General features: G+C 32.0%; 1 protein-coding gene across 1 annotated transcript in view; it reads right to left on the bottom strand.

Annotated features, from left to right (window-relative positions):
* Nucleotides 1–239: 239 nt before the first annotated feature.
* The window catches only part of LOC111636535 (protein BLOM7-like), a 42,637-nt gene continuing 15,383 nt past the window's right edge, over nt 240–27,493 (bottom strand). Inside the window, exons 2-9 of the mRNA XM_023381816.1 lie at nt 20,946–21,088; nt 19,466–19,588; nt 16,949–17,028; nt 12,441–12,493; nt 11,721–11,878; nt 5,337–5,423; nt 1,457–1,581; nt 240–360 (exon numbers count right to left, since the gene is read on the bottom strand). Coding sequence (XP_023237584.1) covers nt 240–360; nt 1,457–1,581; nt 5,337–5,423; nt 11,721–11,878; nt 12,441–12,493; nt 16,949–17,028; nt 19,466–19,588; nt 20,946–21,053 — 855 coding nt within the window. The 5' untranslated portion in view covers nt 21,054–21,088. The remainder of the gene's footprint in view (nt 361–1,456; nt 1,582–5,336; nt 5,424–11,720; nt 11,879–12,440; nt 12,494–16,948; nt 17,029–19,465; nt 19,589–20,945; nt 21,089–27,493) is intronic.

Below are 27,493 nucleotides of genomic sequence, written 5' to 3' on the forward strand. Positions count from 1 at the left end.
CAATTAAAAATTGCTGCCCAGCATTGTGACAATGTCACAATNATAATGTACAGGGGCAAGACACCATTAAAAATCCAGACCAGATATAGAAAGCTTAGGAGCCAGAGATCCCAATTAACTGTATATGAACTTCTGGTCTGGATCTTTTTTAAATTAAAAGACAATTAAAAATTGCTGCCCAGCATTGTGACAATGTCACAATAAATAATTACTTATTATATTTACATTATGAACAGAAATCAATACAAAACTTTGATAATTTGATGATAATATATCAGAATAAGTTTGAATGTACTTACTGTTTCAACTAGATTTAAAGCAAGTGTTTTAGCAGCTTGTAATCCTTCTGTTTTAGGATGCCTAAATTAAAAAAAATATTTGAGTTAAAACAGAAGATAGTTATAAAATAACAACAGAAACATTTATTATAAATTTAAATAACAGTAATAAATATAGCTATTTTTTCTTCATACATTCAATATAATACATGTAAAATATGAAAAATCATGATTAAAATGTAGATAAATTGACAGTAATTACTTTTGAAACAAAGCAAAAATTTGATAAAATACTGAAATTATCTCTGAAAAATTAAAATGTTTATTAATATACATAGATATTTTAAAATATTTATTTCATTAAAATGTTTTTTTAAAAATTCCTATTTCTATTTTCAGCATAACTTAATCCGTTACGCGTTGAAAGAGTGGAGGGTTTATTTTAAATGATTTGATTGGAGGGATTTTTAATAAAAGGTCACCCCTAAAAGCTAGCTAGCTTAGATCTATTTAGTTCAACTTAAGTCAGTTTAGCATGGCTCACAGCTCTTCATTGAGCTTTGTCCTTGACCTTTCACGAGGCAAGTGTAGACTTCATGTATTCCAGTCGTATAATTTCGTGTACTCTCCTCAGTCATCAGTACATCTTTCACTTTTAAAGATCAAATATCATTGTAGGTGATATATTTTTGTAAACCCTTTCTCAGAAAGGAAGAGAATTAGTTAATGGGTTGTTTGTTCAAGCTCTCTTTTAAAGAAGAATTTGTTATAATTAGACGTGTGTTATCGTTCTCTTATATCATTTCGATTTTATCTTTTATTGTTTATTTTACTAAATAAATGTATTTTAATCATTTGAAATGTTCAATTTTCCTATGCCTAACTCCATTGTCTTACCCACAATTGAAATAATCACTCCTATAAATTCCGGAAGTTAGATAAAAATTTTCATTTGCATCTTAGTCTGTGAAATTGACTAAGTGATGTCAGGAGATCTTGACAATTTTCCATGAGAAATTTTGAATATTAGTGTATTCTCAATTTCCGACAACTAAGCAGCTATCACAAATGTGTGACGGGTCAACCGGAGCCCCGGAAATTCATAAATTTGATCAATTTTAATTGTGATTTTGAAATTATACAATCAAATTCTTACACAAATAATTATTATTTCTTACGTTAAATGAATGTGAAGAGGTTCGAACGCCTCCCTTCCTGACGTCGGTTCGATATATCCTGACCCTTTTCCACGCAATGTTACATTGGCTCCACTTTCAGTCCTAATATGTTGAAGATAAATTCCCTATTTTAGATAAAAAATATTAGTACTTTTAATTTTAAAATACGTCCCTCGCATTTCAGGTTTATTTTTAAGATACAATCAGAATTCACGTATATCCTGACAGTTAATTGATTGTCAGAGTCTACTTTTCCGATGATTCAAATACATTAAAATCAAAACATTGACCTAGCAATTAATATCAATACTTGGATGAAGTCTTTTCCTTGTATAAATAAGTAAATTCATATCAGTTTTAAAATTAAAATTAATATGAATTTATTTAATTTGATATTTTAATATATCGTTTCATTACATTACATAAACATAAGAAAAAATAAAAATTTGTAATTCATAATATGACTAATTTTACAAATCATTTCCTTCTCTTTTATGTTATACAGGTTCTAAAAGTCCGATCTCGTTTAATTGGTGTGTAAAAACCAATATCTTGGAATTTTATGCAGATTAATCCATCACTTTAAACATAACAATGCCCTAGGACAAGGAAAAAAACTTGGCTGGAGCAGTAAAAACACTATTTTGCGGTAGTAAGCTAGTGTCTTATTGCTTCAGACAAGATATATAGGTTTAAATCCGAGTCGAAACTTCAAAAATTTTCATGGGTGAATGAATTCAGATATAATGGACCTTATCCTGAAACCTGGCCAAACCCACGATCAGCATAAACAAAACTTAATGCCCACAGATTAGAGAATTATTAAAAAAACACTCTCACGTTGCACTAATGCTTAATCGAACATTGATATAAACAATGTTCAATAATTTTATCTAATTAAAATTCATTAAGAAAATTTACGGTTATTATATTTTGTTAATATACAGTTATTATGCTGAATGTATTTTTATAATCATCAAGATAAGTAATGACAATATACAGGGTTCCTATTCCAACTTTTGTTTTAATTTCCCTGACTTCCCGGACCAACTTTGTACAAATTCCGACCCTCACGTCCCTTATGTATGGCACATTGACAAAGTAAAACAGCATTTGACTCACTAACCGCATATGTTTTGTTTCTCTAATATTTTAATTAGTTTTTTTTTCTAATTAACAGTTATATATTTTTTTATAATTGCTGAATTATTAAAATTAAAATTAAAAATAAAACATATTATTAAAATTCTGTTATTAATTCGCAACCATAAATCTACATGGCTTTAAAAAAAAAGAAATAAATCAATTATTTTTTATTATTCATTAACAAATTCTATATAATCCATGTACAAAAGTGTATATTTATTAAATTTATCTCTTGATAAGTTTCCCAAACTTTATAATATATTAATAAACTGGAAAAAAAATTGGAAATTGTTTTGTTATGCAATCAAAATTATTAAAATGAAAAATGATATATAATACCATTTAAACTATTTATCATTTCATGTACTTTGTAAAAGTTTTGTGTAAGCTTGGGAGAAATTTTGGGTCCTGAAAATATTCTGCACCCCTTTTCATAAGTTATATTGCACCACATTACTTCTTGCTGCCTGCAGATGACTACGTCTACACTTAGTCAAGCATACTTGTCAGCAAAAAATCAACTAGGCAGTCAGAAAAGCAAATTCCCAGACTTTTTGCCGATTTTTAACAAATTCCTTGAAATTCCATGACTTTTTATGGACATTAATGAAAATCCCTGACTTTCCAGGTGTGTAAGAACCCTGAATTTAAAAAGAATTTAAGTATTGGGATGAATTAAAAGTGAATGATATAAAACTGAATTATCAAATTATGTATAGACAAAATCATACATCATTATGCATTGGCTTTTCATTCTAATTACTTAAACATATTTAAATAGAATTTAAAAAATTTACAATTATTTACGGAAAATCTAGATAAAAAGTATTTTAGATGTACGCTAAAATGTTCTTTAAACATTAACAAAAAACAGATCTAATACATAAGCAGTGCAAATCTTTTTCTTACTTTAAATATGCAAATCTGGCAGTCAAAATTTGATAATGTAAGAAAATTCCTTGAAAAAAATTAATGATTAATACAATAGTCTTGTAAATATGTAATTTTAATGTTTTAAGTTTACATCATTTTTCTTTTATATCATCATATAGATGACAAACATATTTGTTTTCAGATATTCAGCAGGGATATTCAATGCTTTTGCATTGAAGTCTAAAGTGACTTTTAAAATCCAGATTACTGTATTCAGGAATACTCGTAACTTCCTTGTAATAGTTTTATATTCTATCCTTTTTCTGCAGCCGTACCACAACAGAATTTACCATTCAAGCAATTGCTTCGTTGACTTGTTTACGCTTCCCAAACGAGACATTGCATCGCAAAAATGAATTACTTTTAACATGTTTTGAATTAAACAATTCACAGAACAGCCCAATAGTTAAAACGAGATCTGCCATTTTGGAACTGCGGCACTGCGCATTGTTAAAGAGTTTCATCAGCGATTGCAGTGCTTAATTTAACAGCAATCTAAAAGTTTACCATCTGCCTGGAAGTATATGGTTAAAAGGAAGTTTTTTGGAAGCTCCTAATTTGCCTCTTACTAATACTTTATTATTGTATTTCATTGCATACTTTTATTTTTATGTTTCTGTTATATTTAACTTATGTTAATTATTATATCCGTGTATTATATTTTTTGTAGTTTTTCTGATATTTTTCCTGTTAATTTTTTTCATTTAAAATTGTTAATGCTCTATTTTGGAACACTTTACAACTGATGTTTACATAACTAAGTTATGTAAACCTGAAGATGGCTTATAGATTAGGTTGAAAACATTAGTTTGTTTCAAAATAAATAGTCTCAGCAAATTAAGGTGCTTTGTAAGGATTGTTTATTAATTAAGTCTCTGCTGAGTGTAGTGTTGTGGTTACTGTCAACATATGTTTTTAATATTTTATCATGCTGTCTTTTTTTTATTACATCACATACAGTACAGTCAACATGCCCTATTCCATATTCACTGCATAGTTTTTTTACTGATACCCTTCATACATTTTCTTCAGCAATTCCACTTATCTTTTGTACTAACTAAAAATGTTTCCTCTTTTTTTGAAGCCATTAAAAAAAAATGCAACACATGAAACTGCAATTTGAAACAAAAAATCCAACATTCAATCTCAGAACTCAAAAGTTTAAATGACTAATGAGTACAAAGTTTTCAATAATTATGTATACCAGAGAATATGTGATTTATACGTGCTCACGTATTGGTTTTCGAGGCTGTTACAGCCAGGTGGAAAGGTCGAGTGATCTAGATTATACATAGTTATACTCTAGATATACCATTTGTTAGCTTAAATAATTTCAGCACTACCTAGATTATTTCTGATGAATTTTCGAAAACAAGTTGCTAATTTTAGGAAACTGTACTGTAAATTTATGGTCCCGTATTGCAAAATTGAAATTCAGAACAAAAATAATCCAAAACTAAAAGGATTGTCCTAAACAAAAGTAAATTTTCAAGACGATCTGAATCCTCTGGAAAATGTACGTCCATTTGACAAGTAAGATACAAGACAGTTCTACAGCTACAGAATTCTTTCTGATTCCTAACAAATTATATTATATCGCTCTTTGAATACAAGGGTGAACTAATACAGATTACTAATACATATACAAAGTGCACTACAAAGTAGTAAATGCAAAAGTTATTCAATTTATCTAGATAACTCAATTTTTTTTTCTTTACATAAAAAAGCTAACGTATAAAACTGTACAAATTTACAAATTTCCGTTATAATATAATTTAACACCCAATTCATTGACACTTACCCCTGGTCCCAAAACTTTCTCTCGTACCGGATAATTGGATGGGGCATTCTCTAATCCGATAAACACTTTATCTTGCACGAAGAGAGGCTGTTTGATTAAAATAAAAATACAGCAGCATTAAAATTTAAATAATAATTAAAAATCTTTATCTTAAAAGTTGGAACATTTTGTAAAATATCAAAATAATAATAATAAATTGTTTTTTTGATTTTCTAATAATAAAATATATTTATTTTTCTGTATTTATAGTAAATTATAATTAATATAGGCAACTTCTTTCTAATAACCAAACTGTCAGACAATCATTAAAAATTAATGGAAATATTTTAGTTTTTATAAATATTCTTTATAATGTATGTAATAAATAAATTTTTAATTAAAGAAGCAGTCTTTTTCTATTCTTAATAATAAAAAAAAAGTATTTATATAATGTTTCTTGTTCATATAAAATGATCCAATATGTTTTTAATTAAATACCTTTGCATTAGTTTATGTAATATAACAAAAAATTAAACTGATTAGCAATGAAAAATATATGAAAAGGTTCGAAAACGTAAGATTTCATACCATATTTCTGCACAAATAAGAACATGTACTGCACTTATTTGTAAAAAAAAACACATGTTTTTGCTTTTCTAAAATATGCATCATCTTTGCTTATAAAAGTATAAATTGAATATAAGAGATGCTCTCATATGTTCCAGCTTGTTAACAGTACTTATGAGAAGAGCACAGTACTGCTGTATCAATAAACAGGTCATGTCATTTCATTTGTATGGTAAAGGGACTTTCCCATTTATCTATACAGTAGTAACACAGCTGCCAATTTAGGGAATTTTATCTCTAAAAGTCAGATTTTGTGTCGGGGTTTAGAGCATATTTTAGGCTTTTTTCCTGCAGTAAATAAAATAATGTAGGCAGGAATATATGGTTTATGCAGAATACTGTATAAAAATGAAATTTGTATCTCTAGATTGGAAAATATGATTTCTTTCCTCTTAAATCAACTCTAAGGTATAATGGCAATCAGGAAGCTACGGCAGCCGAAGGATTTGTCAAATGATGTACTTGCAGTATCATTAACAAGGACGATACCTCGCACTTGTTGATGGTACCGCAGTAGATGCATGTTTTGATACTAGTAATGTTACATAAGTCTGAAAGCAATGAGAATAATGAAGACAAGATCATTGAGGAAATCAAAGGCAAGGCTAGTGACAAGAGTGAAGATAGCAACAATGAATTCAGTGAGAAAAGTGAAGAAATGTAAGTATTTAGTGACATCTCTGTGGCAACTCTTATTAAAAATAAAACTCCAAGTTAAAAATGTTTATAATACTATAAAAGATTTTTAAAATATTGAGTTTTTAAAAGTATTTTGCAGAATACAGTGCCAATTTTGCCCCATCCTCGTTTCTGTGTGGAAAATATGGTAACCTTTAGCTACAAATATAAACATTGAGTAGTCAAATTCTTCATTAATACCAAATGATCTACCAAGCTAATCAATTACTCAATATCTAATTATTAAATGTAGCTATAATATAGCCCAATACAATCTGGCAAACTGTTTGGTATTAATTTGTATCTACTGTAAATCCTCATCCCACTCATGGGTGATTACATGAGGCATTGTAATGAGGCATTTAAATATCATTTTTATTGGAATATATATGAGATAAACAACAATCTGATTTACAAGGATTGGAGTATAAGTCATGGCAACTATTTTTTTTCATGAGAATGCAGGACCAGCACAAAACTTTGAAATATACAAATGGAATGGGCAGTGTATGGTGTAGTACNCTCATCCCACTCATGGGTGATTACATGAGGCATTGTTGTTTTAAATATCATTTTTATTGGAATATATATGAGATAAACAACAATCTGATTTACAAGGATTGGAGTGATATAAGTCATGGCAACTATTTTTTTTTCATGAGAATGCAGGACCAGCACAAAACTTTGAAATATACAAATGGCAGTGTATGGTGTAGTACGAACAATGCAGATCATCTGTACCTGGGGTAGGTAGGAAAGTGCAAAAAAATCTTAAACAACACTATTGTGCTACATGTGTTTATTAGTCAAAAGGCTATATTGGAAATACAAAAACAAAACAGGTGCACACACGTCTCCTTCCTGCTGGTAGCATGTAAGATGGTCACGGCATATTGCATGCCATATCCACTTTTGAACTTCAGTGAGTGGATGCTGCACCCACCTCACTACAACTTTCCATATTTGAAGGTCTTGTAGAATTCTGTAAATGGTTCACTTCTTAATGCTGGTTTCTGCCTGTAACTCAAGCAATATCCATCATTACTGCATATGACCCCAGTCTGCACACTCACAGTTCATCCTGAACATTGAAGGTCATCAATGACCCAACAAATAAAAAATATATACTTTTTTATTACATTTATTTATATGTAATAATAAAAATACATATATACACATTCTTGCATTTTTATTAGTCATGTTTTTTCCATTTGTGGGGGTTAAAGAATCTGTCTAATGTCGATTGCTTTTCTCTCGTCTTCAGGATTTTTTAGAAGTAATTAATAGCATTGTGTGAGCCCGTGGGCCTATCTATGGGCCAGAGTGGAGAAATGAGCGAATTTCGCACAAAATTATGATTGTAATTTAATTTCTTAATGCAATTGTTATAAGAAAAAAAACATTGCTCTAGAAGGGATCAGATGACGTTCTCTCTAAACAAACAGAGAGGAATTTTGACAACATGATGGCCAAAGGAAATCATTTGATTGTGAAAGAGTGACAGCTGCTATTACATATCATCAGAAGAAACCTATGCCCGCACCTGAGAATGAACCTTTGACATGTCGATAGTTGATCACATGGTCATTTTCCCAGGCATCAAGCATAGAAGGTGGAGACACTGAAGTCCCGGGCGGTTATCCCATACAAAGTCCAAAGGAAGGTGAATAGATTAATTAGTGCCCGGAGTAATCAACGACTAGGTGCCAAGTTCAGCAGACCTCCACAAATGGACTGTCCCGCCCATGCAAGTCAACAATAAGAAGACCGCCATACAATCGCCAGTCTTCTTCAAATTCCTCTCTCTCCGATCGAACAAATGTCATCTAATCTGACCAACGACTATTGAGGTATCTATAGATTATTGTAAAGTCTCTCAGCAGAAGTAGCGACAGAGCTAGGTCATTAGGTCAGCATGCGAGCTGATTAGAAACTTTTGTCAATCCCCTCCAGAGGAGTGTATATGTAACCTCATTTAACCACACCTAACTTAGGCTTAGTTATATGTATCTCGAACCACACTGACAGATGTGGAAGGGTTCACCATTTGACTGTCTGTTAGTGGCCCATTGGCAAACTTTTGACATTATTTACAGAAAGGCGCTGTATTGTCATCACATTGTCACCGTAAATTGCCAAAAGTTCATGATAGATTTTTGTGGGTGTCAGTTTCTTTGCCCACAAAAACAAATAACTCCACACACTTTGTCTTTCATCCACTCTGCCAAGATACTTGCCATCTTCTCTGTTGTATCATCAGTTTCAAAGCCCAAGATGCCAACAATTACTATTATTTGGTGGCCAACGTATGTACCATGTAACCCTACACGGGTCAAATGCATGCTATCATTGTATCGACAAAAATAAAATAGGGAACTTTATATCTTGAATCGCCTTATATATCAAAGTGAAATCTAATTCACAGCACCAATCTGTTTAAATCTTTATTATATGAGTATTTTGTTACACCATACTGTGTAACAAAATACTTTCTTTAAAAAACTTATGCAATTATTTATAANATTGTTATAAGAAAAAAAACATTGCTCTAGAAGGGATCAGATGACGTTCTCTCTAAACAAACAGAGAGGAATTTTGACAACATGATGGCCAAAGGAAATCATTTGATTGTGAAAGAGTGACAGCTGCTATTACATATCATCGGAAGAAACCTATGCCCGCACCTGAGAATGAACCTTTGACATGTCGATAGTTGATCACATGGTCATTTTCCCAGGCATCAAGCATAGAAGGTGGAGACACTGAAGTCCCGGGCGGTTATCCCATACAAAGTCCAAAGGAAGGTGAATAGATTAATTAGTGCCCGGAGTAATCAACGACTAGGTGCCAAGTTCAGCAGACCTCCACATATGGACTGTCCTGCCCATGCAAGTCAACGATAAGAAGACCCGCCATACAATCGCCAGTCTTCTTCAAATTCCTCTCTCTCCGATCGAACGAACGTCATCTAATTTGACCAACGACTATTGAGGTATCTATAGATTATTGTAAACTCTCTCAGCAGAAGTAGCGACAGAGCTAGGTCATTAGGTCAGCATGCGAGCTGATTAGAAACTTTTGTCAATCCCCTCCAGAGGAGTGAATATGTGACCTCATTTAACCGCACCTAACTTAGGCTTAGTTATATGTATCTCGAACCACACTGACAGATGTGGAAGGGTTCACTATTTGAATGTCTGTTAGTGGCCCATTGGCAAACTCCTGACATTATTTACAGAAAGGTGCTGTATTGTCATCACATTGTCACCGTAAATTGCCACAAGTTCATGATAGATTTTTGTCGGTGTCAGTTTCTTTGCCCACAAAAACAAATAACTCCGCACACTTCATCTTTCATCGACTCTGCCAAGATACTTGCCATCTTCTCTGTTGTATCATCAGTTTCAAAGCCCAAGATGCCAACAATTACTGTTATTTGGTGGCCAATGTATGTACCATGTAACCCTACGCGGGTCAAATGCATGCTGTCATTGTATCGACAGAAATAAAATAGGGAACTTTATATCTTGAACTGCCTTATATATCAAAGTGAAATCTAATTTACAGCACCAATCTGTTTAAATCTTTATTATATTACTAGCTGCAAGGACCCGCTTCGCTGGGTTTTTATTTGTTCGTACATTTGTATGTAATATAGTTTTTGTTTTTTATATATAAAATACTGTTTTTCTAAGTAATCTAGAATCTAACTGCAAGGATGAGACGCAACCACCCCTATGCACGAATGGAGACTTGGAACTACCACCACATACAAACACCATTCACGTGCGATGTGTAGTTTTTGCGAAAAAGTGAAATATAGGGACATACATGTCGATTTTTATTTATATATATGTATATATATANGAATTTCGCACAAAATTATGATTGTAATTTAATTTCTTAATGCAATTGTTATAAGAAAAAAAACATTGCTCTAGAAGGGATCAGATGACGTTCTCTCTAAACAAACAGAGAGGAATTTTGACAACATGATGGCCAAAGGAAATCATTTGATTGTGAAAGAGTGACAGCTGCTATTACATATCATCAGAAGAAACCTATGCCCGCACCTGAGAATGAACCTTTGACATGTCGATAGTTGATCACATGGTCATTTTCCCAGGCATCAAGCATAGAAGGTGGAGACACTGAAGTCCCGGGCGGTTATCCCATACAAAGTCCAAAGGAAGGTGAATAGATTAATTAGTGCCCGGAGTAATCAACGACTAGGTGCCAAGTTCAGCAGACCTCCACAAATGGACTGTCCCGCCCATGCAAGTCAACAATAAGAAGACCGCCATACAATCGCCAGTCTTCTTCAAATTCCTCTCTCTCCGATCGAACAAATGTCATCTAATCTGACCAACGACTATTGAGGTATCTATAGATTATTGTAAAGTCTCTCAGCAGAAGTAGCGACAGAGCTAGGTCATTAGGTCAGCATGCGAGCTGATTAGAAACTTTTGTCAATCCCCTCCAGAGGAGTGTATATGTAACCTCATTTAACCACACCTAACTTAGGCTTAGTTATATGTATCTCGAACCACACTGACAGATGTGGAAGGGTTCACCATTTGACTGTCTGTTAGTGGCCCATTGGCAAACTTTTGACATTATTTACAGAAAGGCGCTGTATTGTCATCACATTGTCACCGTAAATTGCCAAAAGTTCATGATAGATTTTTGTGGGTGTCAGTTTCTTTGCCCACAAAAACAAATAACTCCACACACTTTGTCTTTCATCCACTCTGCCAAGATACTTGCCATCTTCTCTGTTGTATCATCAGTTTCAAAGCCCAAGATGCCAACAATTACTATTATTTGGTGGCCAACGTATGTACCATGTAACCCTACACGGGTCAAATGCATGCTATCATTGTATCGACAAAAATAAAATAGGGAACTTTATATCTTGAATCGCCTTATATATCAAAGTGAAATCTAATTCACAGCACCAATCTGTTTAAATCTTTATTATATGAGTATTTTGTTACACCATACTGTGTAACAAAATACTTTCTTTAAAAAACTTATGCAATTATTTATAATTAAAAAAACAATATAATCGGAAAGTAAAATATTTTTTTAAAATCTTACCCCAGAAGAAAATGAATTTGAAACATTGACTAGTGGAGTTTGTATAGTATCATTAGCCACAGGAGGATAAGTAACACTAAGTAAAGGAGCAATGTTTTTAGCAATTCCTCCACTTTCTAAATGATGTCCTATTATTTCATGTATCCTAGAAACTGCCACTGTAATAAAAATATTTTAAAATAATTTAGCATTTTATAAAATTTAAATTTGATCTTAATGACACAAGCGCAAAAAAACATTGGCAATTATAGAGCATTTTAATTAATAATTCCATCAATAACAAAAGACATTTAGATAATTTTCCAGTTTTTTTCTTTTTCAAAAAGTCTAATGTCTAAAAAGCATAAAAATCTTGATGTTTATTCATTCCTAAGTAAAGAAAAATATTGGAATAGACTAAATTGTTTGACATGTTACATTTACCAAAGATTTCAGCAACTACATGCATGCTGCAAAAATATTCATTAAAAAATAATTAGTAATAAAGTTTTAAAGCTATAACAGTGCTTTCACGTTCCTTTGATTTTCAGTTTTATCGTCTTACTGAATTATCTGATTTGTCAAAGAATCTATGATGATATTAATAGCATCATCAATTAATAAATAATCAAAGTTCTTTTTTACAAAGCACTAAGGTAAAAAGTAGCCAACAACTAGTGTTTGGTTACCTAAATGAAAACATACCTTATTTTTTTATAAACATATAACAATAATACTTACTGTCTACAGCGTCTTGTGTAGAAGCTTGTATGTGTAAATAAAGGGGTCTGTCACTGGAAAATTAAAAAAGTTTTAGTCGTTAATAATTTAAATAAAATATTAATGATTCAAAATGTAATTATTTTCATTGTGTGAATTTATTTAAATATTTTTACCATTAATTATTATTTTTGTCATAAAAATTTAATGTATGCTATAATCAATATATATGTATACAGTCATACCCATCTGTAATGGAATCTCGTGGAACAAGCAACTCTTCCATAGTAAATGGGTGTCCGCTATATATGTGCTACTTTACATTGATTTTTGCAGAAAATTCGATGGGACTGATGAAATCTACCCTTAATGAGAGGTTTTCACTATATACAGGTTCTGTTATAGACAGGTTTGACTGTATATATGTAAATATATATATATATATTTTAACTGTCACGTGTGTGTGTCTGTTCTTCATGCATTACCACACCGTATATGCATTTTAACTGTATATTTGTAACTACTTAAGATCAGCTTTACATCACTAACCTGATACCATCGTAATGTCAATTCTGCAGAAGGATTTCTGTAAAATCCACCAACGTCAGCTCCACAGAAAGACATACCGGTTATACTCAAAGATAAAAGCATAGGAACTGTAATACGTAGATGACCCCAATCTGCATCATTATCACCTGTCCATACAGCACCTTTAAGGGAAAAAAATACAATGTTAAAAATTTTTAAATTACCATTTGAATTATTTTTAATTAATAAATTCTGTTTTGAATTAAAATCACTAACCAAATCTTTGCGATCCAGCAAAAAATGACCTTGATAATATGAATGGTCTTTGTTGTCCTTTGGACCTCATTAGATGTCCTTTATATGTACCCATCACCATTAACATACCATAAATATTATGGACATCACGATGTTCCCAGCCACCGAAGTGTTTACAATCTTTTGGCATGGTAATCTCTGGCTCACTAAATACAGATGGCTCATTCATGTCATTCCAAGTATATAATGATAGAGTAGAGCCTTTATATTGTTCTAATAAATATTTTTCGGCCCACCAGTCTCTAACAATTGGATTTAAAAAATNAACTTATTTTTTCATTGTGTTAAACATGTCGAGTTTCGTGCCAAAAAAAGAGTATTTGTGGGGAATTTTATTGCACTATTTTATTCAAAAAAAAATCTGCAGCTGAAGCACACAGAATTCTTGTTGAGACTTACGGCAACCATACTCTGTTGGAAACAACATGCAGAGATTGGTTTAGATGCTTCAAAAATAATGATTTTGATATTGAAGATAAAAAACGATATGGCGCACCAAAAAAGTCTGAAGACAAGGAATTAGAGGTGTTACTTCACGAAGACTCATGTCAGACGCTAGCTGAACTTGCAGAATCATTAGGAGTTGATCACACAACAGTTTTGAAACATTTAAAAAAGATTAGGAATGATTCAAAAGCAAGGACATTGGGTGCCGTATGAGTTGAAGCCAAGAGACGTCGAACGGCGTCTTTTCACATGTGAACAGCTGCTTCAACGGCAGAAAAGGAAAGGTTTTCTGCATCGTATCATGACAGGCGAAGAAAAATGGATACACTATGATAACCCTAAGCGTAGAAAATTGTGGGGTAAGCCCAGCCATGCATCAGCATTGTCAGCAAGGCCGAATATCCATGGTTCGAAGCTTCTGCTCTGCATTTGCTGGAATCAGCTAGGTGTAGTTTCTTACGAGCTGCTCAAACCAAACAAAACCATCAAGGGAGATCGCTATTGACTACAATTGATGCGTTTGAGCCAAGCATTGAAGGAAAAATGGCCGTTATATGAGCAGTGACACAACAAAGTGATTTTGCAACATGACAATGCTTGGCCACATGTTGCACAACCAGTGAAAACCTACTTGGAAATGCTTAAATGGCAAGTCCTACCCCACCCACCGTATTCACCAGACATTGCCCCTTTTAATTATCACTTGTTCTGATCGATGGCACATGGCTTGGCCAAGCAGCACTTCCATTCTTATGAAGATGCCAAAAAATGGGTTAATTCTTGGATAGCCTCAAAAGATGTGTCGTTTTTCCGACGTGGAATTCAAATGCTGCCAGAACGATGGGAGAAATTAGTGGCTAGCGATGGACAATACTTTCAGTGACATGTTTTTTACGACATTTTTTAAATAAAGTGTTAATTTTCACAAAAAAACAGCAAGAACTTATTCAAGGTCCTTATAGTAATGTACTGTGTCCATTTTAACATTCAGAAAAAAAATAAACACAAAGAAAGTATAAATATGAAGGCTAATTGATAAATAAGGTGTCTTCTTTTGTAAAATCAGTTTGAGAAGAAGTAGAACAACATGGCCAATTTTAAAAAGCAATAAAAATGACTTATTTTAAGTTCTTAAATATAAGGAGACAGCATGATCAATATGCTGACGATCACGCCAAAATACTTTATTGTAAAAAGAGAGGCACTGAGGTCGGCGTTATGTGCGCGTTTTTCTTTAATCGCTAGTACTTTCGACGAACATATGGTCGTCGAAAGTTACTCCCTCTTCTGTAATTGCTAAATCCACCATCACTTCAAGTATTGGTATACTACGGTCAGACGCCTACACCTTTTACAAGCTGGATGTAGTATCTTTATATCCCTCAGTACCAACCTTTGAGGCAGTAATGCTGGCTAATTCTCTACTTCTAAGAAAGGGCTTTAACATCCAACAGGTGCTTGATTTACGAGATGCGCTCAGCTTCGTCACCGAGTGTAATTACTTCCGTTTCAACCAGAAAATCTATTTACAAAAGCAAGGGGTTCCTATGGGCTCCCCTTTATCTGCTATCCTGGCAGAACTTATTATGAGAGAGATCGAGCACAGAACGTTCAATTCCCCGCTTGCCATCCACTATCCGAGGCTGTATTTGCGTTACGTTGACGACATCCTCATAGCGTGGGAAGACACAGATGAGACGTTCCTCATCTTTATGCAGCAACTGTCAAGCATATATCCTTCCATCAATTTCTCTTGGGAAAAAGAAAGCGATGCGGCAATAACGTTCTTAGACCTGCATATAAGTAAGTCTTCGGAAGGACTACAATTCTCGGTTCATCACAAGTCCAGCATAGCTCCACATATTATACCAGCAGAGGCTTTTCAGCCTTCTCGATATGTCAATGCTGCCATTGCCGCTCTCGTTAGAAGGGCTTACTTACTATCATCTTCGCAAGAGCTGGTAAACATGGAGTTAGACAACATAAGTTTGGGGGTACGCACTGCTGGCTTTTCACGTGCAAAATTTACGCACGTGCTCAATATGGTAAAGAAATCACTGTTTCCAAGTACCACATTATGCAGCAAAAGAGAATTTTCAATGGTACAAACATCGTTGCCATACCTGGGACCCCTCTCTATACGTATCTGCAGAATCTTTAAGCAGCACGGCCTTATACTACCACTAACCCCACTTCCAAACCTACGCAAACTCATTTGTAATGATAGGGACAAATTTTCCACGCTTGAGAAGTCGGGGGTCTATGCTGTACCTCTGGAAAACCTTACAACGGGAGTAAATGCAAGATATGTCGGGGCCACTACTAGAATGCTTGCCAGCCGACTAGAAGAGCACCAAAACGATGTTGCGAGGGGTAGACACACCACCGAGCTCGCAAGAAAAGTACTTGAGCAGGGTTACAACCCGCTATGGTCCCAAGCGGTTATGCTCAAGAGCTGTAAGGATCGAAAAATCGTATTTATATGGGAGTCTCTTCTTACTACCACCTTGGACACGTGCAACATTCCAACTCTCGAGCTGCCCAGTGTATGGGTCACACTATACAAGCAATTAAGTAAAAATTAGCATTCTCCAGAATGCGTACAGTGTGTGTTTAGATCTGCGCATGCGCGTATTCGCACATCATGGAGCTTTCTGCTCGTTCGTTTTTCGAACATTTTTGAATATTTCTATCGTGTTCCTAACGACTTTGACTAAAGTTTCATCTTAAATTTAAAGCGTTCTATTCCAAATCGGATTATTTCCGTTTAATTCTTTCGGTAATTCGCCTGATGACGACGACCATATGTTCGTCGAAAGTACTAGCGATTAAAGAAAAACGCACACATAACGCCGACCTCAGTGCCTCTCTTTTTACAATAAGGAGACAGCATTTTCATCAATCCACAAGTATTTTAAATCATTATAAGAAAGACAAACTATGGAAATAAATCATATAACTGTAGTTTCTGATGTAATGCCAGTAATTTCAAAATTTCAAAATAAACAATAGTGATCTCAAGAGATGCCATGCGACACAAGTAAGGCAGTTGAACTCATGTGACACACACAGGATTAAGAAGGAAGGATATCTTTCTACTCTTTTTTTAAGTAAACGTTTTGACTTGCACAAATTTCATAAAAATAATCTTACTATTCAGTAATAGAACTATTAATTTTAAACATTTAAGTTATGTTTAAACATTTTGTGCACTTTAGTTTATAATAATATATTCTTACCTGGAAGTACTTTTCTGTTTGTCATCAAAATTCATGTAACGTCCTCTAGTTGAAATTGCTGCTCCACTATATTTACAAATCTAGATTTTAAATAATTTATAAATCTCATTATAAGTATTAATTATAACAAAAATTATGTATTTAGTAATTTTAACAATAAATTGCTTTTTAAGATTCATATCAATTCTAATAGAATTTTACATCACAGAGCAACTGAAACGCAGTGCTGTCCATTAACATCTGCTTTTATAACTGCTATAAATTTATAAATTCAGAAATGAAACATGTGTATATTAAAGCAATAATTTTTAACCAGGAATCAAATATATCTTTTTAGTGGAAGAAACTTCAAATTAAAAAAATTACACAGTGAAGTCAATAAATGGGAAAATGAGTCTTTATTTACTATTTTTAGTATACGAAAAAGCTTGTTTTGTGTTTCCTTTAAACATAGACATGTGTCCTAAAAATCTGCACAAACTTCAGTTGCATTTTCCGGTAATTTTGAATAATTACACATTCACACGAGACAGCTTACATTCTTTCTAAAATGTTGTTGATTCTATTTATTAAAAAATAAATAATGTTCTGTTTTTAAACTGGAAAAATTAAATGAATTTGATCAAACAAATGTAATTGCAGATTTTGTACTGAAAATTGTAAAGATGGGAAATCTTATAAAGTTAAATATTTGCCTGCAATGGGAGTTCCACAGCACACAATATATGGCATATTTCATGGGTAAGCAAGTGGGACCTAAGAAAAATCAAGAAGTGGTTGAAAGATGAGGAAAATGACTAAGGAAAAGAAACTAATTGGAAGAAGAATCCTTCAAAACATTGAATGAACACTTAAAATATTGGAAAGAATGTTCAAAATTTCACATAGACATGTCCATTGGATTCTGAAAAAACATTAAGAATAGATTCTCAAGAAGTAAAAGTTTGCTTCATAATATATGACAAAGCAACACGCTACTGAAAAAAACCATCTGCAGAAGCTGTATGATGGAGTCTTGAAAGCATATAACAATCTTGATGTTATGGGCAACAAGTTGTATTTCATTTTACACATAAGTGAATGCACTGATAATCTATTTCACCAAAGAAGGGCTATATATGGATCCTCAAATCAAATTCAGACAACACTCCAAATCTGGCTGGCAATCAGTCCAAAAGAATGTTCACAGGCCTTCACTGCCCTGTGACAGCTCTCCATCACTAAAGAAGTGTATGGCAATGAATGCATTCAGAAGAGGCTAGTACCTTTCCTAAAGAAATACTACTCTAACCATGAAAGGATATGTCTTCTAGCCAGACGTGCCCACCACTAATTATGCTCATGATACAGTTGCAAAGCTAGGACAATTACAGAATTCAATACATCTCCCATGAAGCTAATGTTCCAAACATTCTGCAACATAGATTGACCGAAAATTTGGTACCAACTAGAGCAAAAAGTTTATGAAAATGGTTGGGAAGCTGGATCTATAAAGGAGTTGGAAGACAGGATGAAGACCAAACTTCATCACTTCAAAGCTGACAACTTCTGGAGGTTAATGGATCTAAAGTTCAAATACAGTTCTGATCATTTCATCTGAACATTAAACAACTTATCTACTTTTAGGATACACACCCTTAATTGGCTTCACTGTACAACTGTGTAATTTGAATACTATACAACTTTTAAGCTTTGATATTGTTCCAATTAAACAATACCAAACCTCAGGGTACCAATACAGAAATTCCTGTTTTCTGAAATAATGCATGCACGAAAGGAAAAAAATTATACAAATAATCCCCAATGATTTCTTTCACAAAACCTCATATGTAACAAAGTGAACTGTAACTTGTACAATCTGCAATTTACATGTTGCACAAACAAGATTCCTATCAAAAGAAAATAAAAGAAAACTGTTATTGGCTACTTTAATATCTAAAATTAAAACGAGAATTGTTCTATAAAAATTATCTCCACTTTGCAATGTTGCAATTCGAGTTTTTTTAACGTTAGATGATATTAGGTACAAAACAATTGTATCTATGCACTTCATCACAAATACAATTCTGTTTCTGAATCTTTAGACTCCATTTTTACAGCCTGATTCCTGAATAACTGCACATTTCCCATGCGGTCAGTGCCATACATTGCAATTGCATTCCTGACTATGAAGTTTGAATTATATAATCATTCAGAAGGATCCAATAAAAACTTTAGCCTTATTTAGGGATGATAATCCCTACATCAACATAGGGATTTTAGCATCTCTTCCTTACAATATAGGATAGCCAAATATTATTTCTGCTGCCAAGTCTTCTTCCATCTGGATTTGGGAGCAGTTAGAACACTTAGCTCCAAACAGAGATAGATTCAACAAAGGTAAGGCATTTCACAAAATAAAAAATTTATAATAGTTATAAAAGCAAAGATTGTAAAGCAAGAAATCTGCAGCATATTTAGGAGAGATTCGGAAAAACTTGTAAACTCCTCAGTTTAATAATTTATGTATGCACTTACTTCATCTTGAGTATGACCTCTTGTTAATAAATTTCTAGCACTTAATGGTGCATCATTTATTTCAACTTCTGCAGTAACTAAATCTCCCGAACCTCTTCCTGCAATATTGATAGTAGTACCAATCTAGAAACAATAATAGACTATTACTTTAACGTTTAAAATGCATTACGTGCCTTAATATATTCATTAGAATTAAGACAAAAAAGACTTATTAGAATTAAGATTACATAATATGTTAATTATGATTGATAAATGAAAATACTGTATTTCCAACACTTCTAAAATGTACTTTTTTAAATACCATTTTTACTTGTCTGGTATAGAGATGTGTCTTACATTCACATTTGAAAATAATATAGTCATTGTGAGTATATTTTATGATGTATTATGTACCAACTACAGTCATTTTTGGCTAAACTTCTTAATGCTTACTTCAAATAAACTTTGTTGGTGATGAATGTTTAGTTGAAACTACTTTTTAATGTTTGAAATGCCTTCAAGATGATATTATGATGTCTCGTTAAAACAATCAGTTAAAGGAATTCCTCATTAATTCAATCTCAGATAGTTTGAAATCCCATTAGTTTGTAATTACTTTAATCCCGGCCAGGGATGTAGAGATTTACGTGTTAAGGAATTCGGTTAGTTAGAAGCATGGCTACTTTGAAATTTGAAGTGAAAATTCTGTCTGAACTGTGATATGTGTACTTTAACTTGTTTGCTAGATCAAAGTGCCTCCAAGAGAATAACAGACCAAGAACAACTCTAATCTGGTCAATATAGCTTTGCTTTTACAGCAACACATTTTCGGGTGTCACCTTACACAAAGACTATCCTTTTTTCTCTCATATGATAAAATACAGCTGGTTTTCAAGATTGCAAGATTGGGCTACGAGTAGCAGATTAAGAATGTTTGTAGGACATTCGGCTACTATATTTGGGCAACTAACTGCTTTTTGGGCCACCTTAATCACAATTTTGAATTATTGAGTTTTGAAATCAATATTTCGTCCCTTGAATTTTGAACTAATAAGGATTTCCTGCATTCGTTTTAATGGCACATCAAAACATGAAAACAGAGCTAATAAACATTGCCTGTGTTCTCTAATTTGTTAAGTAATAAATGCACTAAATACTGGATAATACTCAAAACACTTACACAACCAAAAATCAAGTTGGTGAATCTTAAAATTCAATTTCAAACGTGTGGTGCATCTTACAATTGAGGAAATACAGTATTTAGGAAATTTAACAATTACAAAACAATCAATATTTCTTCTTGTCAATCTGAAGACCCAGAATCAAATTGTAACAAGCTAACAGTTTTTCATGGGCAGTCTGTCCCAGATATGTCAAGCTCCCCATTTATCATTACCCAACTGTCGTATTATGGACCAGGTCAAACCCACAATGAGTGTAGAAAAAAGGTCCTGTATGCTAATAGGGCATAAAGAGCAAAAACGAAAAAAATCTTAATTACCTTGGGTTTTAGCTGTGTAGGTGGTAATTTTAATTTTCCTTTTGCTATCAACATGGCATTGACTCTTGCTGCAGCTTCTGCAGCTGCTTCCAAACTACTTTTGCTCATCTCTTCAGAAATATTGCTAATCTTTGATTCTCATACTAAAATAAATAAATAAATATCTTTTAATATAACTAAATTAAAACAAATTTTAATTAAATATTTAAATTTTTTCCATATTTAATTCTATAAAATCTTAGCTGAAGTTATAAACAAATCATACAACTTTCGTTAATTATTGCCCAATAATGAAGCAATTTAATGTTAAATGTCTTTATTATCGGAAAATAATTAATGAAAGATGTATGATAATGAAGACATTTAACATTAAATTGCGTATCAAAACATACTGTTTACTTTTATCATTATCATCACTTACATAAGAATATATAATATTTAAAACTTTCAACATTGATATTACTTATTAAACAAAATAAGCTTGAAAATTGCAGATAATCAATGCAGTTAAAAAAAAATTTGAGGTTGGAATTTGCTTATTAATAGATTATTCTATTTAAAAATTTGCTAAGAATATCAAAAATAGAAATTTACTTGCTCAATTAGCTAATTTATATCTATAAAATCTAACTAAATTTACATTAATATACAATAATAACATTTTTATCCACACACTTGATAAACCATTTTAGCAAAAGCAATCGTCGCTGTCGGTTAATTATATAATTTTTTCAGTACTAATTTTTCGATAATCACAAGAAATCAAATATAAAATGGTTCCAAATCATTCTAGATTTAATAACTTCTATAGGAATCGCAAATTAAAAATATTATGCAAAATGTAATGATCGCCACAACGATCTTTGTCCAATTTTAATTGAAGTGAATTTTTATTTTACAGATATTATTAAAAATCAGTAAGCAGTAGTGAAGAATAATAATAATTAACTAATACTTTTGAATTACAAATCTAATTTATCGATTAAAATAGCTAATTTTTTCAATTAATTACAATTAAACTATAAATTGCTTTGTTATAAGTTTTCTCGGTACTCTTTGCTTAACGGGACACCAGCAGATACAAGCTCTGAATGAGTAGTTTCACACCGTCCCAAGAATTGTTGACCTTTCATGTGATATTTGTCTCCGAGGGAGGTCAATTTTAAACATGTATCAGTCTATCGCCTATTTTACACGCTTCGCACGTAAGCTCGCACCTCAGCACCCAGGCGAGGGCGAGCCCCCAAACCCCCTAAAACTATATAACATCAGGTACTCCATATAACAATCAAGTGGGCTCTTCAAAAGTTGGCACAGTTGTGTGGGCTAAGTTGTTAAATGCCGGTGTCCCGTTAAGCAAAGAGTACCATTTACTCAAATTTTTACAAATATTTTAACATTAGACAATCTGCCAAATTATCCGGATATAATAAGGCTAAGTTACAGCCTGACAGTTCAGAAGATCGTCCAACTTCAATAAAAAACAAATCATTGGGTTTGTGAAGTTGTTGTTTAACATTACAAATAAATGTTTGTTTTAATTTTACATTGTCTTTTCGATGTAATTTATAATCCCTACGAAAAAATCATTGTATATACAGCATAACACTATTGCTGTATTTTCTCATACATAATAAATGTAAAGATAATAAAGTGAATATTAATCTTAATATTGTAATAACTATTTAAAATAAATGAATGCTATTTATATTACAAAACAAAATTATTTGATTAATAATTAAAAATAAATATCTTTTATAAACATAAAAATGTTCTTTTTAAGTGGTTCTATTTTATATAATTTTTGTCTGTATCACCGCATCCTTTCGACCTTGTTAATGTATCCTAATCAAAAGCAATATCTATTAATCAATCGGTCAATCGGTGCATGTAAACGTCTAATTCAAATAAAACTGATAAAAGATCCGAAAGATTATAAATTCCAACAAAAATCCATTAAAAATTAAAACAGAATGCATATTAAATAAATACCGATAAAAACATTTTATTTATTTTTGCACAGGGAGAAGACCTCCGTGTATTAACAAAATGCCTCAATAAAATCACAGAAATGTAAATTAAAAAAAAAAAACAAATACAAGATAAAAGTTAAAACTAAATAAAGAATACAAAATGTATAAAAATTAAGTAAAATTTGATAAAACGAGACTTTAAAAAAATTTGTATAACATATTTTTCTTATATGTTCAGTTATGTTTATTGAAATGCTAATAGCGACATGGCATTAATAGCACAAAGAAAAACGAGTGCGTAGAATAACTAGAGCAAAAGTACGGTACGGCGACAAACAAATTATAAAAAGGAAAAACTGCCTTTAAAATGCTTATAAAACCAAATACAGTCTAAGTAATAAATAGTATGGAAGTGTCTTGATCTGGCAGCCTCAGAGTTGTATAGGGAAGATGACAATTTTTTTTAAAGGAAAATAGACAACAATTTTTTCAAATTCCAGCCCAATGACTTCTGAATAAGCATGAGTACAGTAGTGACCCAAAGTGGCAAGCAATAATCAATAATGGATTGAAAATTAGCAAAAAATAAAAGTTAATAAAAAAATACGTAGAAAGACTAAAATGTCTTCACTTTCGCCAGACACTACTGCAGAGACAACCTTTCTTTGGAAGCTATGCCTTTGCAAAAAATGTAAGAGTCTAAAAATTCTCCAGTGACAAGCCGACACAGTTTCTGCAGTGGAAGACTGTTGTTCCTGGTGAATGGACGTGGCGAAAGTGAAGACATTTTAGTCTTTCTATGTATTTTTTATTACTGTGTAAATTCGTCAGACAATTTTTTAAAATGAAAAAAAAAAGAAAAAAAAAAAAACAGCTCAAAGAACTGACTAACAGACAAACTGAGATTACAAATTATGCTTTATTTCAAACTGAATTGAAAAGTTAGAAAGCCATCAACGGTTTCTATATAGAATCTTCAAATTACATAAAAATTAAGATAATCATTCTTCAAAGCAACTGTAATAATGTAGTTCATGAAAAAGCTAAATTGAAGGTACCTAAAGTAATTGACAGTAACTCCCACAAGTCGACGATAAAATCCAGGGGCTTGAAAAACTGTAAGGGATTGATCAGAAATCAGTTAAGCTTTTCAAATGTAACTACTACTATAAAATACCCAAAACTTTGTGCAGCAGTTGAGTCACTTTTATTTAAATTCTAAAGTTTTTAAGTTCAAATTTCTTAAGTTTATACACGGTTGAAGCTAGTATAAATCACAATTCTAACAAAACAAAGAAACAAAAACTGAATCTAAGTACACGGTGACTTTTTAATATGACTAAAAATTCACTAATAAACCGAACATCAACAGTCTTGTGAATGCTCATCAGCTACGTTTGTCTCACTAATGACGTAAATAAATTCAACAGAAAGTACTTTAACTGTTAAAGTATTTTAATATACATATATTAGGCTATTTTTTTATTTTTCACGTGTTAATTTTATTTACAATATACTTTTACTAAAGGGGACAATGAAAGACCATGAATTCCACAGAGCAGTCAACACTCAAAAAAGTTTAAGGACCTGAACTAAATGAACGCTTCAATGAATATGAAGGATAAAGATGAAAGGTCTTCAAAAACACTAAACTAATATTGATATTAACAGATTGTAAACTGTCAAAAATGAAAAAAGAAAAACCGGGGATGAGGAGTTGGAGTCGAGGAGTCAAATCTTTTTACGGCAGTCGAAAGCCGGAGTTGATTTTAAAAAATACCGACTCGTATTTTTTTGCCAACTCCCTGTCCCTGAGAAAAACTATGAAAGCTTTATTGAACTAAGAAATTTCTTTTATTGCAACACTTTCTTAACAACTATCATCTTCAATCATTTTCCTCGTTGTTTAAATCTAGAATATAAAGTTCAGTTCTTGTTGTTGCAGCAATGTAATCCTAATTTTGTAATTTGGAGATGCACCATTTGGCTTAACCTGTATGGAAAATGTCATTCACAGATAAAATTATCCGACAAATTCCATCAAATGCCATATTCATGATATAATTTTATAATAATTTTTGAGTTTTGATTCACTTACATTCAAGAAAATATACTACTTTTGGTGATATGGCTCAGCCTAAAATTAATTGAAGTACACTGTAAAACGCAGCATACTACATTAAAATTTATCAAACGATAAGAAATAATCATTTCTTGCTCACCATTTAAAAAAAAAAAAATTACAGATTTTACCAAATGACGACGACAAAATATGTTTCTACTATAACAAGTGAACATTATGCTAAGGGTAAAATTTATTTAATTTTAACAAATAAATTTATTATTCACATTAAATTTAAATTAAATATAGTAAAACCTCTGCTCTGTGACCTCCAATGGTTCCAAGCGAACTGGTCTTTATGAGTTTTTGCTTACTGTTTTTGCTTACTACAAATAATTTATGATAATTAAATAATAAACATTCTATTGATGTAAGTGTGAAAGAATGTTACTACACTTTTAGAGATGTAAAGGATCGAAAAGAAATTATTACCATATTCAAAAGTTTTCATAAAAAATAACACATGAGAGACTCCTAAAAGTGTTGTATTTTTCTTTACAAGTTTCAGCACAACCATGCAATTTGGCCATGCACTAGGACATTTTTAGACGGATCCTTATGGCTAGTGAGTATTATTCCACTTTGCAAGTGGCTGTCTGTACATTCTACATTATTGGTACGAAAATGCTGATTAGTTTGAGATTTGACATACTGACAATTCTATGAAGACAAAGCATTAACTAACACCTACGTGTGTTGTCGCATTATTTAGGAGTATAAAAGATCATTCTGTAGTTTTTAGGGGGTTAAGTAAAAGTTTGTTTTGATAGCAGGTATTATCAAACAAAACTTATATTGTTGTATGCTTTGAAAAAGTTTTAAAAATCCCTCACATTGCCATTTCATATAGTTCGAACTTATAGACAGTATCTTGTCTTTTGAGTATATCCATTTTTACTCTCTTTTTAACAACTAAGTTATAATAAAATAAAGAAATGGTGTATATTTATGTATATATTCACATAAATCGAAAAACAGACACAAAACACAAAAACAAAGACATTACACTTATTTTCTCATGACTTGATATAAGTCACACTATACCAGAAAAGCCTCACTTGTTTCCAGCTAACAAAAACAGCTGCTCTTCTCAGTTTATGAAACATTTTATGTATAAGCACTAGTCGTAACTCACTGATGAGTCACACTACATCTACAGAAATTTATTCTATTTAAATGCTCAAGAAGAAGAGCTAAAGTAACTTGAAAACATTTAGATATTATATACGAGGCATGTTTTTAAAGTAAGTACCGTTTTGAAATATAAAAAAAACAAGCAAACATTTTTAACAAAATTTTTATTTATGTGAAAGCCCATATTTTACACTACTTTTCTACATAATTCCCATTAATATTGAGACACTTATCGTATCTTGGGACCAGCTTTTGTATTCCATCCTCAAAGAATGTTGCCGCCTGATGAGACAACCAGTGCANCAGATGTAGGTACACAGCGCGCATGCGCTAAGTGCCGACTGCAGCGCTCCAGCGGCGTTATATTAAAACGGTACTTACTTTAAAAACACGCCTCGTATATAGTTATAGAAGAAGAGTTCTAATATAAATAATTTTTGTTTCAAATAATTTTAATTTGGAATTCAGCTAGTCCATAAAAACACAACTTCATCTCCATATACTTTTTATAATTTAGAGACATACATATATTATCTTTGTAACTTCAAAAATTTTTATATACCATGTCTAATTACTAGAACACATATACAGAGGAGTCTCGTACAACGTGGGAGATACATTCCGCATGATAAGAAATCGCATTATCAGACGATTTTATGCACATTTAAATCTATACCTAGACACTGAAGAATGAAACGTGCAATTTTTTCTTCACATTATAGGGGAGTGCGTTATAAAGGTATTCAGTTCATATAAATTCTATTCTATTCACATTATAAATTCATCAAATCAAAAAAATATTTTATTTCTTTGATATAATAAAATAAACTATTCATTTATTTAAAAAATACTAGAAAGATGCCATTTAGACAATATGAGCCAACCCAGGAAAACAACAAATTGACCTTGAAGTAAAAAAAAATATAAAAGCAATAGAATTAAACAATCGTCAAATGTATTTGAATAAAATATTAATGAATTAATAGTTTGACAGTTTCCATGCATTTAATATGTTCTCAGCAACCCAACGGTTTATACGTCCTCCCTTTATAATATCTGAAAAGACCGACAGAAGAAGAAAATGCAATTTGTCTCCATCGTATTTATTTTCAATCTTTTCGAAATAAGTTTTTATATTTAAATTTTTAAATAATAATGCAACCTAATGACAATGAACTAACGATAAACCTTACAATTGTCTTACAATGCCTCTTAAAACAGATACTACTACGTAAAATACTCTCATAAAGCATCAAAAAACAAGGAATTTTGGAAATATATTGAAAATTTTCAATTTTATAGCAATTTTTCATCAGGTT

This window comes from Centruroides sculpturatus, unplaced genomic scaffold, assembly GCF_000671375.1.
Source record: "Centruroides sculpturatus isolate CEXI.00-Female unplaced genomic scaffold, Cexi_2.0 scaffold996, whole genome shotgun sequence".
Classification (NCBI taxonomy): domain Eukaryota; kingdom Metazoa; phylum Arthropoda; class Arachnida; order Scorpiones; family Buthidae; genus Centruroides; species Centruroides sculpturatus.